General features: G+C 36.6%; 1 protein-coding gene across 1 annotated transcript in view; it reads right to left on the bottom strand.

Annotated features, from left to right (window-relative positions):
• Positions 1 to 17,294, bottom strand: part of LOC106142849 (disintegrin and metalloproteinase domain-containing protein 10) — a 59,543-nt gene that overhangs the window by 30,117 nt on the left and 12,132 nt on the right. The window contains exons 2-3 of the mRNA XM_013344761.2: positions 5,867 to 6,066; positions 5,376 to 5,442 (exon numbers count right to left, since the gene is read on the bottom strand). Coding sequence (XP_013200215.1) covers positions 5,376 to 5,442; positions 5,867 to 6,066 — 267 coding nt within the window. The remainder of the gene's footprint in view (positions 1 to 5,375; positions 5,443 to 5,866; positions 6,067 to 17,294) is intronic.

Genomic DNA, 17,294 nt, shown 5'->3' with positions numbered 1-17,294 from the left:
ATAAATCGTGAAATTGTTATTTTTGATTAACTAAAGTATGAACTGTCTAAAAATGTTATGCATATGTCGTCAGGTACTATAAAGATAAGAAAAAATACAGCTAAATTGGTAAGATTTATTTGACTGATATATCAGACTTTGGCGGCGAGGGCACGAAACTTAAACGTCTGATATATCAGACTTTGGCGCTGAAAAGGTTAAAAGGTTTAAAGTTATTTCCCACCTACGTTAAAATAAAATACGGTTGTGTAAGCGATGTTTATGATAAACTACCATTACCTAAACGAAACATTCCCAAAAAAGCGAGTAATAAACCAGACACAGTATTATCAGATATATCGTGTGAGGGATTTCTACCAATGGTTGAAGTAAACAAATTGAAGGTGCGTCGTTGATGGCTTCCGATTTCAGTATCGCCGAGACACGTGTAAGTAAGGGATTCGGCGATTTCTCTTCAAGCCGCGGTGGTAGCTTTGTTTTTGCGATAGGAAACAAATAATAAATCAAGTTCACCTGCCAATTACGGTGATCGAATGTGACCACATTTTCTTGACAAAGGTCCGTAAATATTTTAGATAGATAAGTTCGTTTTAGAAACATCGATAGATCAAAGCTTATCGATATTAACACTGATGTTACATAATGGATATAAAAGATAATAAACGAGAGCTCTATCTGATTAGTGACATAATCCTTAAAAGCTTTAATATTAAGACAAACCTTTTTAACAACGATAAAGATAAACATTACCTTTTTCCGGGAATAAAATATGAAATAGAAAAATATACTGCTGCTATAATTCGGGGTGCCCATAGGGGTAACTATATACAATCGCGTGTGCATGAATACACCCAACGCATGACATTTAATTCAAGCGAACAGCCGATTAAATCAATTAAAGGGACAAGAATTAAATGTTTCTATAAATATTCTGTATATCTGATAACTGATGGTGACAATCGAAAATCAGACTTATATTTGCTTCCATAAAATTTGCGAGTTTCGCAATGATTGCCATCATAATCGTTTAAACTTTTATACCGAGCAAGTCGTGTGGAACCGTATCATGGACAAAAATTTTGCTGCTCTCGTTTGAAGAACGTAGTGGAAACGCCAATGTTGTCATTGCGAAATTCCACACAGGGAAGAATTCGTTTGTCTTGTATGTGAAATAATGCTTTGCAAAGGCTTTGTTGTCTATCTCATTTGCTTTTATTGCACCCTCGCTGAATTTCAATATCACGTAGTAACCTTCTTTTCTAGTCGTTGTCTCCGTGTATAATAAAACGGTTTTGCACCTTAGAAAGCATTGAGGAGCTCGTACAAAACATGATAATCATTAATATCCACTAAGTGCCAATGGAAATATCTCTTAAGAAATAAGTGGAAAAATAATCAAGAAGATGCGAGGGTATGCGAGGACCATCGCTGGTGAAAAATGTATGTTGTGTTTTTATTTCTCCTCAAACAATTAGAAATACCTATAACGATTGCATAGACACTAATTAATTCTGAATTTTCGGTGATCTACTCTTATCCAAACCCTCAGATAAAAATATTTAAATTCATCTGTCAATCGTTATTATCGATCACACAGTTCATACCCAGCGTGTGAAATACATCAAAACTGCTACCACACTAATCGGTTTTAGCGTCACTATCCAACTAATAGTGCAGGGGTGACTCATATCAGGCAGGTAAAAAGGGGACTGGGTCCGCACTCCGCATATGAATCAAACATTATGTTTATGATAGACGTTGCACGTGGTGCCACGAGTGCGCAGCGAACACGCGAGGGGGCAGGTGATGCATTACCCAGGCTGACTGATCAGCTGTGACTGTGACGGCTTGTACGCGATACGATTCAACTGCGATATGAACCGTGTTATTGGTTTGCGAAAGGCTTGGCTTGTGTTATTTCGCATTTAGGTACTATGTTATTTTTGAAGATATTAAAAACAATAATCCTTTGTTGCACCACAAGAAATTACAGAGAAAATTCATTTTAAATACAGAAAAAGGTAGAACTTACATTACACAAAAGCGATATCTTCCATATTAACCCTTAAGGTATGGATAAACCTATGGCAGTTTTTTAGAATGAGATGAAATGCGAAGATTCATCGCGTGCAAATAACCTGATAACTATTTCGCCAATAATAACTATTGCCTTGTTAACAAAAGTAAGATTAAAATCTTTTCGTGGAGAACTTTAGGAGTGACTCCAACATTATTAAAAACAATTATGATGGGGGCCAAATATGGCAGCTCCTGCTGGTTATATGTTTATAGAAAAAGTAAAATGCAAAACAGCCTAGGTGATAAAAGGCAGTGAACTAGAATAGACATTTCACACTAGTGCACGGTATGCACAGTTGCATACGCTCGCTAAACCTTGGAAGCCGACACGATTAGAAGTTATGGTAGAATAAATATGCTTCAAAAACTAATTTTGGAATGCTTTGTTTTAGTTCTGCTATAAAAGCGGCTGACTTGTTTAAAGAATCAATTACATTATCTTAACTTACATTGGTACTGAAATAAAGATTTTTAGTAACCAAAAATTTAATTTATTTTTCTTCAAATTCGTGACATGACGTCATTTAATTAAAATAAAAATACATAATTTATTATTGTGTCCGGCCAAATAAAGTAAAATAAAGTTTGTAAAAATCACAAAATAATATTTAGCGAACTATTCGTTCATCAAATTAATAAAAAAATTCAAAATTCACAAATCCAATAAAAACCTCAAATAATAATAATCCTTTTAAGTATCAGTACAATACAAATTAAATAAATTTTTTCTTTAATTTATAGCCACATACATAGCTCAGTTTCTAGTAGTAGTTTAGCCTGCTGAAAGAAGCTTGAAACTGGTATGTTGAATTTAGGCACTTACTGTGAACATAGATATTCAATTATCAATACTTTAGGCGGCAAGCGTAACACCAATCATTTAAAATAAAAATTAAGACATGAAAAGTTGTTAGTTAGTATAAATATTTCAATAAATTACTCAGCAAAAAATTTTGGACATAAATAATGAAGGTTCGGTGAGTAAATAGAGAGACGTGAGATGTTCCCCGCTCAAACCGCAGGGCACCGAAAATGTTTTCAGTAAAATTTAAGAGCGGCTGAAAAATTCGCGCAAATATTCTGAAGTCAAAAGAGCTTGCCTTGCCTCAACTACCACATAATTTATTTTATCATCGAGTTATTTTGCTAAGTTCTATAAGTTTGTTCAAATAACATTACGGTAGATATAATCATACAACTCAAGGATAATTTAACGTTTATTTTAATTTGAACACTGTTTACAACATAAAACCACGCATTTTCCCCGGAGGGTAAGGCAGAAACTACATCTTTCCTTTTTCCACGGTCCCTAGATTAACTGTTACAATCATTGACAACCAAAGCACCCACATATCAATCAGAATAAAAATGCAAAGGCTATTAGTATGGTGCAAGAGTGGCTGAATAGATGACTCCAAAATCCGTTTACAAATTCCACTTAAACAGTGTGCAGTTGTAGCAGCCACTGGATGCGTATGCAAAACGTCTGCTGCAGCTTTAGTAAGTGCATCCATCGGAGCTGCCGTAAGTAGGGCGACGAACTGCGATCGATGGCGCACCGCCCTCCGCACAACTTTATCCATTTACACTGTTCCAAACTTTCACGATCATAACATTCGCACTGCTCTAATCACGCAAATATAAAATGCAATGAAACACATCATTATGCTGTGCAATAAGTCGCAACAACGACAACAAAAGATAAAAGACTGCTCGGCCAGCAAAAAATCTGAGAACAATCCAGATATAAAAGCTTTTGTTTCAACAGACTGCTGACATTGTAACTTGCTGAAGCTCTAGTCTAGTTTAGCCTATCATAACAATAAGTCTATTGTGCTCGAACTAGACTAAGATAATTTACAAACTTCAATGTCTTTTGTTATCGCAAACCGAAGTAACTAAGAACTTCAAGTGGGGCAACTAAAAGAGCCAACTTTACAAGTTAAATGTCTCGGTCTATTGCCTGCAACGATTTGTCGATGTAAACAAATATGATAATCAAGAAATATCTGCAAATGTCATTTACATTTTGGCGTATGAAGAACGCCTGGATATTACTGGATGAAAGTATTATTATTTGCATAGCGTCGCGAGGTGAACCTGCGGAGAACAGGGGGCTCTGGCGCTCGGCCTCCGCCTCCGCCCGACATTAAAAGTCGAGTGGACGCCGAAAGCTCCCAATTAGCCGGGACTTTGACGCCGGCGTCCCGCCAGTAATTGCAAAAAGAAATATGTTTAGTGCTCTCGAGAAATTATTAATGGCAGAAACAGGGGAAGGATAAAGTCTAGACGCGGGGCGGCAGATGCGGAACGTTCGGGTTGTTTGATTAAAGAGCAACACAATCGCGGTCGACATACTCCAAGCGAGGAATTATTAAATTTTCCCTGGGGCGAGGGCAGACAATGGCGTTCTATCTTGGCGTAGATAACGTCGGTGGCGGTGGCACTGCCGGCCGGTACAATGGGAGGCCGCTCCCGACTCTCGAGCCTTTCCATACCGCACCCGCACGCATCAAATAAACGCGTCTTAGCTTTTATGAAATATTGAGTTAAGAAGACCTATTTATGATCTGTTCAATTATAGCAGTACTGATGGATGAGTGATTGTTTTGACTTTATTTTTAGTATTAAATTACATCTATGAGATCATCTGTTTTAGATAATATCTTGTAGTCCTTAAAGGGAATTTACATAATTCATTGTAGCTCTACTAAGTGAAACGAAACTGAGATATTAAGAGATTCTTAGAGAGAGAGAGGGAGATTTTGAAGAGAATGTTGCATTACAAAAGCAGACAAAACATTATTTCATAGAAACTAACTTTAAGCCTTATCATAAATGTAAGTCCCAAATCCTTTACAAATTTTGGTGCGCACAAAATTACATGGAGAAGTTGAGAACTAGAAATGTGAATTTTACCGAGACGAAAGCACTGCGAGCTTAAGCACTGAAGCACAGCGATTATACGTAACTTGAAACAGATTTCCTTACAAAACCCATTTACTTGCATTTCCTGACGCCGCAGAGTACGCCAGCATTCCGTTTCGCGTTACGAACAAAATAAAAATGAAGAATATTTCGCCCGATAGGTAATCTGATTTGAAGATGAAGATTCTTGTTATTTTATTTATATATATTATATCACTAGCGTCGTCTGCGACTTCATACAAGCGAATCCCATAATTTCATCGTCGATTTTCATACGTCAACTAAGAATGCTCTTCAGGTAAGACGACTTTTGGTAACTTTTTGTCTACCAAACAACAAATAAAATATTAGGAACACGAACGACTTACCCTCGAGCTCTCCGTGATAAATGTGCGACGTGTCCACATCATGGAGCTGGCCACGGGAATCCTCCACCTGTACATGGGATTTGAGTTAATGATTTCTAGTTTTTAGGACGAAGAAAAGTTGGACAATAGAAATACTCAATCTCTTTCCCGTGGATGTCTTTTACAGCAGCATTTACAATGATCCAAACCTTTTCCCCTGCAAAGGTTTCGGAGGTCAGACGGGAGCCGCTTCGTGTAAAAACCTGACTTACCTAATCCAAAATCATAATCAAAAGGCGTACTCCGGATACTTTCCAGGGAAATATGTACCGTATTTTACGTAACCGGGATTTTACGCCAGAAAAAAGAACAATATGGAAAGGATTTAATTCCTATTATGTCTTTTCCACAGCATCGAGCTGGCCACGGGAATTCTCTACCTGTATATGGGATAATGTACTTGTTATTGATAAGATTGTAGAGAAAATAAAAGTTTTTTTTTTCGATTTTACCTTAAAATCATCGCTGAACGCGGAGAGGTCCCGCCTCAACCGAAGTCTGAATTTCTTGCCGTGGGCTTTGAAATCCAGGCGGAGGTCAGACTGTGAGTCTGTTGACCTTCGTCTCCGAAGATGCTGCTCGTGTACCGATATGGAGTCGTACTCCAGGGGCTCGTAATGTTCTATATACTCGTTGAGGCGTAGTCGCGATGCTGCGAACAAAACAAAAAACAAATTGTAATTTATACACTGATTTTAAATTCCGCGCGAATTTAGCGCCATCTAGAATACAATAAGGTATTTGCAAATCCCACGGGAGTTTTAAATATTTCCGATATGAACGGTACCCTAAGTCCTTCTCAAGATTCTTGGTTATATATACGCGAACTTTCAAGAAGATTGCTGCAAAAGAAAACGCGTGAAGTGGTAACATACGAACTTACTTTCGTATTTATAATATTTGTTGGGATTTCGTTTCTAGGTTTTTTGATTTGACAAATCAGAGTATTTGTGTCATCTTTTCGTTTTCCCAGTGGCACCCTCTGCCACTATGCTTTGTGGTCTGGGATTCATTCCAATATTTCTTTTTTTATATTGCCCCTTCTTGTCAAGCCATAGAAGATTCGCAAATCAAATAGGAAATATTGTAGATACATATTAAATGATCCCACGCTAAGTGCATTGAGTGGATACAATATTGTTAATATTTCAAGCAGCAATTTATCTTTATTGAAATTGGTCACAGCGAAAGTAACTTCATATGGGAACATTAGCTAAGTCATCAGAAGTTTTACTCAAATATTTGAATGAACATTCAGTTGAACATGGTCTTCGAGTCTTTTCGAGATTGTTGGTTCTGCCTCCCTTCCCTACCTACAGTCTACACCGAACTTGTAGCATCTTTTTATTGGTGTTTGGGCCTCGTCATTTTTCCCTAATAATAATATTAAAATAAAACCATCTAAGAACACCATTATCGCGAACGGTATTCTGTAAAATAAAAGCTTTTTGTTATGCCGAAAGAAATAAGAAGATAAAGGTACTGTAAATGAAACGCACACCCCGAGGCACAGAATGCACAGTCTAGAAATAAATGTTTTCAGAAATATTATTAACAACATACATTTAGTCACGTCTATATCCCTTGTGTGGTAGACAGAGGCAACAGCCTTCAAAAGACTGATAGGTCACGTTCAGCTTTTTGGCTTGATGATAGAATTGAGATTCAAATAGTAACAGGTTGCTAGCCCATAGCCTAAAAGAGGAATCCCAAGTTTATAAGCCTAGCCCTTAGTCGCCCTTAGCGACATCCATGGAATGAGAAGGAGTGGTTCTATTCTTTTTTATTAGTGCGGTGGTGGTGGGAACCACACGGGTCATTTTGAACAACTTATTATAAATAATCACCATGTTGTTTTAGTAAACTAATGTAAATTAACGTTAGGTCTAATCAATTTACGTCTCCTTTTCACGTTGTCGAAGCTATTCGTTTCTCACATATTTTTCAGGTCTCTTAAATCTTGCAGTTCGGGCAGAGCTTATGAAAATAAATAAAAATACTTTTAATAGTTGACCTCGCATCGAAACCATCGTCGTAAATTTCTTATTGGTAGTACTTAGACGAAGAGTGGCTTCTCTGGGTATTAAGCAATTTTCTTATCAAGCCGATGAACTGATTTGACAGCAAAATTGCATAATCAGCCGCAATACATTTTTTCTTTTTAAGAAGTGGATGGTTTCTATACCGCAATAAGTTTCCTTCAAAATTGAGTTGAATACCCATCTATTCACAGGTTTAACATGAAAGTTATTTAATTTGAAAACTTCCTCGTGCAATGTATACAGGTATTTAATTTACGCAAAGCTGATACAGCTCAGTATAACTGTAATAGAGTAGCGAAGTCGTCAGACCGCGCGACCCGCCGCCAGGCGACCGCACCGACCTCTCCATTACTTGGAGTCTCCAACTCAAGAGTTTGATTAAACGACACTTGAGAACCATTCGATTTTCTCAGTCAGAATTTTTCCGTAACGTTAATTATAAACTTTCCGAGGGCGCCGAATGACATTTAAGTTGAAGACAATGGTCGTTACTTTGCGAAAGTCGAATTCACGGCTTCGAAATTTTCTAACAGTCTCCTTTCTTTCGTCGCCGTCTTGAAAGGGAAATGCTGTTAGAAACTGAAGTGCACATAAATAGAAACTAGAAAAGGGACATCGCGCTTCAGACAGAAAAAAGATATGCCGGCGCAAGTGTGCAACACATGTTGCAACTGTTGATATTGAGAATGAATAGATTTTTTTGTATTTCGTTGTACTGTAAAGAACTAGTGGTTTTATTTAAAAGCTAGGAAGACGAATATTAACAGAGATTTTTGTGGGATATATTTTAATTTCCGTATATCTATTTTCGTTATTCCAATTTCCTAAAACAAGGTTATTAATAAGTATAGTTACAAAACGTGGTAATCATTTTGCATCCGTACACGTATAAGATTGAACTTAAATAGACACAGATTCATTGAATTTATTGTGTTGAACAATAAACGTATTGTATGCAAGGAGGTATCCACCGGTAGATATGGAAGTAGTTACGTGGCCAGCAAGCTAAGCACGTAGTCCAAGCTCGGCCAAATAAATAGCCCATTTATTCTCGTTAGGCTCGTTTAGAGAAAAAGCAGCGAGGAAACGACAAGGCAAGCTAAGAGGAACGATGCGTTCAACTAAAAGGGAATTAAACAGCTGGAAAGCGTTAATCTTGTCCAGTTCAAGCGATAAATGGCTAATGTTTGGGAATAAATTGAAAGAATGTCGTTGTTGGTGAGGGCAATAGCGCGTTAGATAGTTATTTTACGACACGGCTGTATCCGAATGAAATTCAACAAGGGATATCAAGGCGAAAGTTTTTGGTTACTATTGGATAATATTAATATGTAAGTTGGTTATTGTAGAATTGTAGAAAAATAAAACATATTTTACAAGTATTACTTATTAGCATTTTAAACAAAAGCAACTGCAACCCCAAACAACCTTTTACATAATACCGATTGTTTAGCTCTCATTAGCACACAATTACACACTTTGAACGAACTCGCGAGTAACGTTGAGTAGTGATAACAAATCAATATTCATTGAACAAAAGTGTAACATGAACTCTCAATCACTGAGTTAACAGAAGCATCAATCATTCAGCAGCCACCGTATGCTATCGTACGACCTATCTTTGTATTTACACATCCCTGTTCCGTTTATTTGTTGTAGCGGGCTTTTGCTTTGGGTAGCGTGTCACTAGGTCAGTGGGACAGGACCGACCGACCACGCTTCGGATCTGGTTTTCATCATAAGGGCTGCGAAATACGATGTTTCTTTGTTTCTATGAGTCTTTGTAGTTTGAATGGCAATATGAACGAATAGCTTTAGAAAAAAGCTGGATCGATCGATCCGAGACGGTAAATCCGAGAAAGAATCACTTTAATCCAATGAAAATTATTTTTTACGTTCTATTAATACTCAGCCCACATATTGCAAAAGCTTAGTGTAATATTTTCATTCTTAAATGATACATTGGATTAAGATGAGCTGGAAGGCGGACGCCGGGCCCCGAAACACTTCTGTGAAGGGTGCATCCGGGAACACGCAGGCATCAAAAAGAGTAATTGGATTAAGATGAGATCCGACAAAGTAGATAAATCACAATATTCTTAATCTACCTAGTAAAAAATAAATTCAGAGATATTTCGTGTTAAGAAATTGAACTAATTAAGAAATAAATTAGAAAGGCATAACTGTTCAAATCAACTTGTCTTCATCAGGTGTTTAAATTTTCAAGACAGAATAGCATAGAAGGTAGAACAACAGCACCAGCAATAACAAGTCGAAGTGACTAATACATTAACGGTTACAAGTCTGACTCTGTTAGACACAGGCGCGCCTACCGCACAACTCGGCGATCGCATTAAGAACTTACGGCGACGTTGTCAATTGTTGCGACAGGTACCGTGGGCGCAGGGCAAGTTTCAGGCCTAGTTTTGGTGCTTGAAACCGTCCCGTCTTAGTAGACGGAATTGCTAGTGCAATTATCTCATTTGTGTATTCATGAAGAGGGCTCTTGGTTTGTGAAGTAGATAGGCATTTTGTGAAGTAAACAAACGCGAAATGAAAATATCTTTATGACCAATCTATACTAATATTATAAAGCTGAAGAGTTTGTTTTGTTTGTTTGTTTAAACGCGCTAATCTCAGAAATTACGGAACCGATTTGAATAATTCTTTCACTGTTAGATAGTCTATTTATCGAGGAAGGCTATAGGCTACATTTTATCCCGGATTTCCTATGGGAAACGTCAACAATGCAGGTGAAAGTTGAATGAGTCGGCCATCTGCGAGCTTTCCACGCGAACGCTGCGCAAACCAACTAAGATATAGTAAAACAATGTACTAAAGATGTGAAGTACTCATTTTTTGCCACAAAAATGTCCGCGAGAGCATATATCTATCTCTTAAGGTTTACTTACAATAACCACTTTTATGTTCATTATTTAAGATTATTTTGTCATTATAAACATAAGTTATTTTGAAACCAATTTTCTTTAATTCAGTATTAATCCTTAACCAAATAAATATGTTTATTACTTTCGGCTTTTCATGTAGACTAAAATTGTAATGTAACTAAAATAATACAGTATATAAATCAGACGAATAGGTTCTGAGATATAGTCGTTATAAGCAATTTGCAGCGAAACATTTAATACGGCGAACCAGCGTTCTTTCTAATAAGCGTGACCGCCTGACCGGCCCTCACCCCGCATCTTTCGATCCTACATATAGATAGGTATCATTCTACTTATAATACTTCCTTTGTATGTTTGTCTGTTTTTACCTCTTACCTACTTTTAAACTGATTATGTCTATCTTTTAAGATTGTTGTTGATTATGAGTATTTAATTGTAAACACAACTGTCTTTGATATCACTTAATTTCAATGAACATCTTAGAAGATATTACTATTTTAAAGTAAAGTATCAGCCTGTAAGATCCCACTACTGGGCAAAGGCCTCTCATCTCACTATACGGTCTCCGTTCCGTCGCGGGTAATGATGTGGGCCAAGTCGTCGCCAAGTCGCATAACAATTAGCAGCTATAATTGATAAAGCCGAGGAGGATGTTTGCAAAAATAAATATGATGCCCAAAATAACTATTCCACGCGGACGAAGTCGCGGGCACAGCTAGTATCCATATAATTACAGAACATATCTCAATTGTAGACCAGTATACAAACTATTAATAATAATAAAAAGAGAAAAGATTGTCAATTGTAAATTTTTTGTTATACTAAGATGTACCACTTCAGTGTGATTTTGTAATAATTTAATGAACTAACAAGATAAGCTGCGACCACGACTAGTAAAAGAGAAACAACACTGTAGCGTTGAGCTTTCAACTATATTTGAGTTTTCAGCGACACAGCTGACTAGCTTTTATTCGCAGCTTCGCCCGCGCGAATTTAGCGCCACGGGAACTATAGTATTTACCGGGATAAAAAATTACCTAATACATACACAAAAATTTCAATAAGTCTGGTTCAAAAAATAACGCATGAAGAGAAAACAAACAAATCTACTTTCGCATTTGTAACATTAGTTGGGATTTTAATGCGATTTATTGTAACAAATGCTTTTAAAATACACGCTCTTGCTAGCATCAAAATGAAATGCATAATAAAGCGATGTCCCCGCACCAGAACAGCAACTAGTTTTCTTGAAAGCTCCGAGAAAAGCGTTCGAGTAAAAGCTGTGTCACACAGCTTGTTACAAGTTGTGTTTGTCACTTCCGTAACATTGTCGAACTCACTAAAGGAATCTAATTTAAGATTGCTATCGGAGGAGCGAACTAAGTCAAAGTAAAATAATTAAAGAGCATCATAAAATTGTAAACTTTAAAGTTAAGACTCGTTTTGGAAAGGATCTCAAAAGAGAAGACATATCCAACGATATAATAATTTCCATTCTAAATCAAGCAGGAACTTCACAAGAAACATTTACTCTACGTGAAGATGTAGACGTTCATACAAATGTAACTTTGAATGGTCGAACTATGTCTCGCTTGAATTCATGTTTGATTAGACTCAAGTTTTCATTTCAACGATTAGGCAATGATCTCCAACAGCGATGAATTTATTATAGTTCCGGTGGAAAAGTACCAGACGAAAATTGCTAAGAATACAAAATGTAGTGAAAGTAAATACACTTGCAATAACAATCCTTATAATGTAGACAGTTATATTCACATAAGAATCAAAAGCTTCCGATTTTGAATATTTCCTTATTGATACTAGTTACTTATGAAAATAAGCAAAACATATTACGTCTGTAAAATTGGCCGGCAAATAAATTTTCCAAACAAGAAAAAATGTTCCAGTAAATCTGAGATTTACAACTGACAATTAAGCAGAAATTGAGTAAAAAATTAAAAAGCCGCCAATATATTTTGGTACGGGAAGCGCTGAATATAATGCGCATGGCAGAGCGTTGACGTGTTGTGTCGGAATAATAAACAGGGAGACGGTTCAAAAGAGCTTAATCGGCTACTTGAGCATGACATGCATTCAAGTGAGTAAACAACTGGTTTGGGATTAAAGTCCCCTGATGTAAAAGTAACTGACGAAGATTTTACTCAAATTTTAACAAAGGATTCAAATGTTTTGTTCCTATTTTAACACGCCATTGTGCTCTTTTTCATCACTCCTCTAAGGTTCTATTGGAATGGATAACCTGTACTTCAAAAGTCCCTAGTTGGAGTCTCAGCGACTTAGTTCCGCATTCTAATATTCGTCTACTGTTTTTCCTGATTCGTCCGCATCTCATGATAGACGATTTTATTGGTTTGCATATATTAAATAAATCTTGTGGGTTCTATACATGTACATCAACAAATTAACTGAAAACTGTTACTACTCTTAATAGGCCTTGCTCTTTTAATGGGAGAGTACCTTCAACTGAATTTGAAGGGCGCTCCCTCACGGATTATGGATTACCCGCCCGTCCTTTGGGTTTAAAACTTTGCCCTGGGATGAAGAAGTTTTCGTGTTTTAAAATTAATCCAATGTATGGCGATTCAAGCGTTAAGTAGGTAATAAATCCACAACTAGTGAGGAATATTCGTTTAAATAATAATTGTAGCGAAAAATTTAGTGAAAATTCTTCTTAGAATGGATAGAATATTAGGACTAGAAGGAATAAACGTTGAATAAAAAATAAACTTTAGTTAAAAATCTTAATATACACACATAAATACATAAATATGTGTATATAATCACGCCCATATCCCTTGCGGGGTAGACTGAGCCAACAGTCTTAAAAAGACTAACACGTCACGTTTAGCTGTTTGGCTTATTGATAGAATTGAGATTCAAATAGTTACAGGTTGCTAGTCTGTCGCCTAAAAGAATCCCAAGTTGATAAGCCTATCCCTTAGTCGCCTTTTACGACAACAATGGGAGAGAGATGGAGTGGTCCTATTCTTTCTTCTCTGATGGTGCAACCACACGGCACATAATAAATGATATGCTGTTGTTATAAATTATTGTGTCAAATGTTTTTCTTAAGAGTCCCCTTTGATATAAACGGTGAGGTTAAACACAAGCCTCCTTAGTTAATTGAGTTAATTTCAGTTAATTTATCTATAGGTACCAGGGGAAACACCCTTCGTTTACAGAGTGGGGGAGACGCAAGTACCACTTTAGTTACGCACCACTTTGTTCACTTAGGGAATCTGATTTCAAAAAATTTAACTTATCTAATTTTCTACTCCAACCATAACCCGAAATTAAAAAATTAAGTATTCAAGCATTTAATCTAACTAATCCCCTGTTTATAGGAATCTTACTTGAAAAGCGGCGATAGTTATATATTTTTAATTTTATTATCTAAGTTGAAGACGCTGGTTTACTTTAATTACTTACATTTTTGGACCCCAAAACTTGAAAGCAGAAAAGGTAGCCTAGAAAAGTAAGTACCTTTGCAGTAGCACACGAAAAAATTACAACAAAAATTAAATTATTTACACAACCTTTTTAAACCTTTTTTACAGCTAACAATAACCAACCAATCGTTAGCAGATAAAAGAAATTAAATTAGCGGCAAATAGAAACCGCTTTCACTCACAGCACAAAACAAGCTGGAATGAAGAAAATCCCAAGGGACGAGACCAATTACTTAGTGACCTGTTACGTCAATACAAACTTTCCCTTACCGCAACCGTGGAGCACGTCAACGGACTATTATATACGAATTTATTTCAGTATTTTGTGACAGCTGTAATGATCATAAATTGAGACCTCAAAAATTGACATGTCAAGTTTTACTGGGTTGGTAAGAAAGCGGCCCGGTCTCAGCATTTGTCGAGGTAAACTGCAAAGCTAATCTTCCCTGGGCACCATGATGAAAAGTAAATACTAATTAATAATTAAAAATTAACACACTAACTGTTGCTAGTAACTTCGTAGGACTGTTTGATACATCCCTAGTCGTGTCAGTATCGTTAAATGTCAATGAAATTATACCTAATTAACTTAGAAAATAAATTGAAATTTCAAACTTCCAAAATCCGATGCTTTATCTATAAGGGTCATAAACCCTCAACGAATGTCCATTTTAATGCGGCTATAAAGAGAGAATCGTCTAAAAGAAATAATGATTTCTTAACACCATTGAGTCTTTTGAATTGGAGCTCCAAGTGCAGAATAGGTATACGAGGTGCTTATGTGAATTGTGCATTGTGTCGATGTAAATCGATCTAAACATTCATATAGGTACTTTCGATAGAAGCAAGCGTCAAATGGAGGAGTGGTGAGAGATGTTCTGTTACACAATAGCTTGAACTGGATACGAGAATTGCTCAATCAATGAACAATATAAATACTGATGGGAACTAACTACCGTGCAACGCGACCTAATTGATGAACTGTTCACGGAACGTAGCGAATTTGAGCACCGCTCGTCCAATCATCTGCTATAAAACCGAACCCTAGAATGAAAGTGGCTGAACTTAATCTATGTAGTGTGATAGCTGATAATGTGATACGTCCAAAAAGATGCTATATTGAAAAATTATAATTAAAAGTACTAACTGCTGGTTAATTTAACTAGTATAACACCAAAGGCGATATTATAATTAAAAGTACTAACTGCTGGTTAATTTAACTAGTAATCTAAGTAGGAGACAATTTTTTAAGTTCGGTGAGTACTTCTTTAAGCACTTTATATCGCATGCGATAGCTACAGGATGCCGTAAAGATTCGTCGAGAACGACGACAGTTTAAAATGGTTAGGGACGACAAATATAGAGAAACAAAAACAAACAGTATAAGCTCTTGTCAGGACGGTGTCGACGACTTGTATTGTAAATTAATGAGACGTGTTGAGTTGAAGGCATAAGAAAAATATAAATGCATTTTTGATAATAAATAATGAAAGGATCCATATTAGGAACAAGGCAAACAAGATCAAGCTTCACAAATCAAAATAAAAGCGGGCGCTGTAAGAGTATTCTCCGGATCGATTAGTCACAGACTGTGAAATGGGAGGTGATGAAAAATATATGGTAACTGAAGTCGCAATAGTTGAGGGCTCTCGTGAGACGGGTGTCGACGGCATGTGTCGCTAATTGCCTTCGTTGGCCGAGCGAGTGCGCGCGAGAGTTACATTCGAAACATTATCCTTGAGAAAATTGCTCCTCGCTTGCGATACTCTAACTTATTGCGTTAGTATAGACAACCGTTAAAGAATTGAATAAACGTAAACGTTAAGAATAGTTATCTTTTATTAAAAACAAATTATTCTAATAACAAACCTAGAGTTATATTCTTAATTACCACTGAATAGATTACGAACCACATGTGTGTTGCAGAGTACACTTATATTACCTCAGTAGCAGTGTGCAAGCCCGTTTTCACTGAGCTCTAGTGACCCAATTATTCTTAACCTAGCTACAAAGATATAAATAAACTTTGCAACTAAGCGAACATTTAGAATGTTTTTAATACCTATATTATGTCATGTCGTTGTGATGTGAAGTCTTTCTATCTTTCATAAGTCGGTTCTGAGTTTTTCGCTTCCAAACCCGGAGTCCGTAAAAGACAGCATAAATGCTACCTTATATAACTAACAATATCTTGGAAAGATCTGGCAAATTTTTTACGGTCGGCTGCCTGTCTGACATCAACCAACTAGGTAGCTGTTAGTGCGTTAAACATATACTGTGGAAAGTATATCTACAGAAACAAATAAAAGTTACTAAGTTAAAATGTAGTTTACGGTGTGCCTTCTGGGAATGGATCAATATGGGGCGAACATAAGAAGCTTGTGCGAGTTTGTAAGGACGGATAGGATTTTCGGTAAGTTTATCCATCGGCGATAAAGATTGAGAACCATATTGAGAATTAATATTAATAAACCAGAACCACCTTGGTTTCGGTTTCGACCGTAGTTTAACTCACGCAATACTATTATACATCACCTCAGTTATCTAATACCTACTACTATTTATCTTGTGGTTTTAGATAAATATGTTCTTGTTCTTATAATGTGCAATTTTAACTTAACTCGTTCAACATTATGCATAAATTTTAATCGATAATTAAAACCGTCTACTTTTACAGTCTGTGAAACAAGTTAGATAATAACTAAATGCACTCGTTTGTTTACAGTTTACATGACCGCCTCCGCTGGCCGCTGCCGACCGCCCTGGGCTTGGGGTCGACGACCTCTCACACTTTGCACTGTGATTCTATCCCACACAGATAAACCAAAACATTCGCCCCGCAGATTCTGTTCATGCAATTATAACAACTTGGGCGGAAAATTGAGCAAATAGCGTTTGTGCTTGTTGAATTTTGTACGGAACCGACATCACGACAAAAGTTGTTAACGAAAAATGTTAATATTTTTTTTAAAACGTAAAATTCCGCCACTTTAGAATGGAACCACTTCATATCCCTTCCATGGATGTCGTAAAAGCCGACTAAGAGATAGGCTTAAAAATTGTGATTTCTCTTGTAGGCAGGCGATGGGATATTTGAATCTCAATTCCGTCATGAAATAACGTGGCCTTTCAGTCTCTTCGAGACTGTTGGCTCTATCTACCCCGCAAAGGATATAGACATGACTATATGGCTGTGATTTTTTTATTAGGGAAGGGAACATGCCCGTACATCTAACTAGTGCTAATATTACTAATGTCCAATACGGGTTAGGTTTCCTTACAAAGATTGTAGAGGAAAGACGGGAGTCGTTTGATGTAAAAATCTGATTTACCCAATCCAAGGTCATAGTTAAAAGCCGTATAAGATATTCATAATTATTGTGATTGACATAGAACAGTACTACTAGGTAGTAAGTACTGTCGTGTTAGTACTAAGTAAATTGTGATACATGATTTCAA

Source organism: Amyelois transitella, chromosome 9, assembly GCF_032362555.1.
Source record: "Amyelois transitella isolate CPQ chromosome 9, ilAmyTran1.1, whole genome shotgun sequence".
Lineage (NCBI taxonomy): Eukaryota > Metazoa > Arthropoda > Insecta > Lepidoptera > Pyralidae > Amyelois > Amyelois transitella.
Note: the sequence above shows the minus strand (reverse complement) of the source record. Positions and strands in the feature narration are given on the sequence as shown.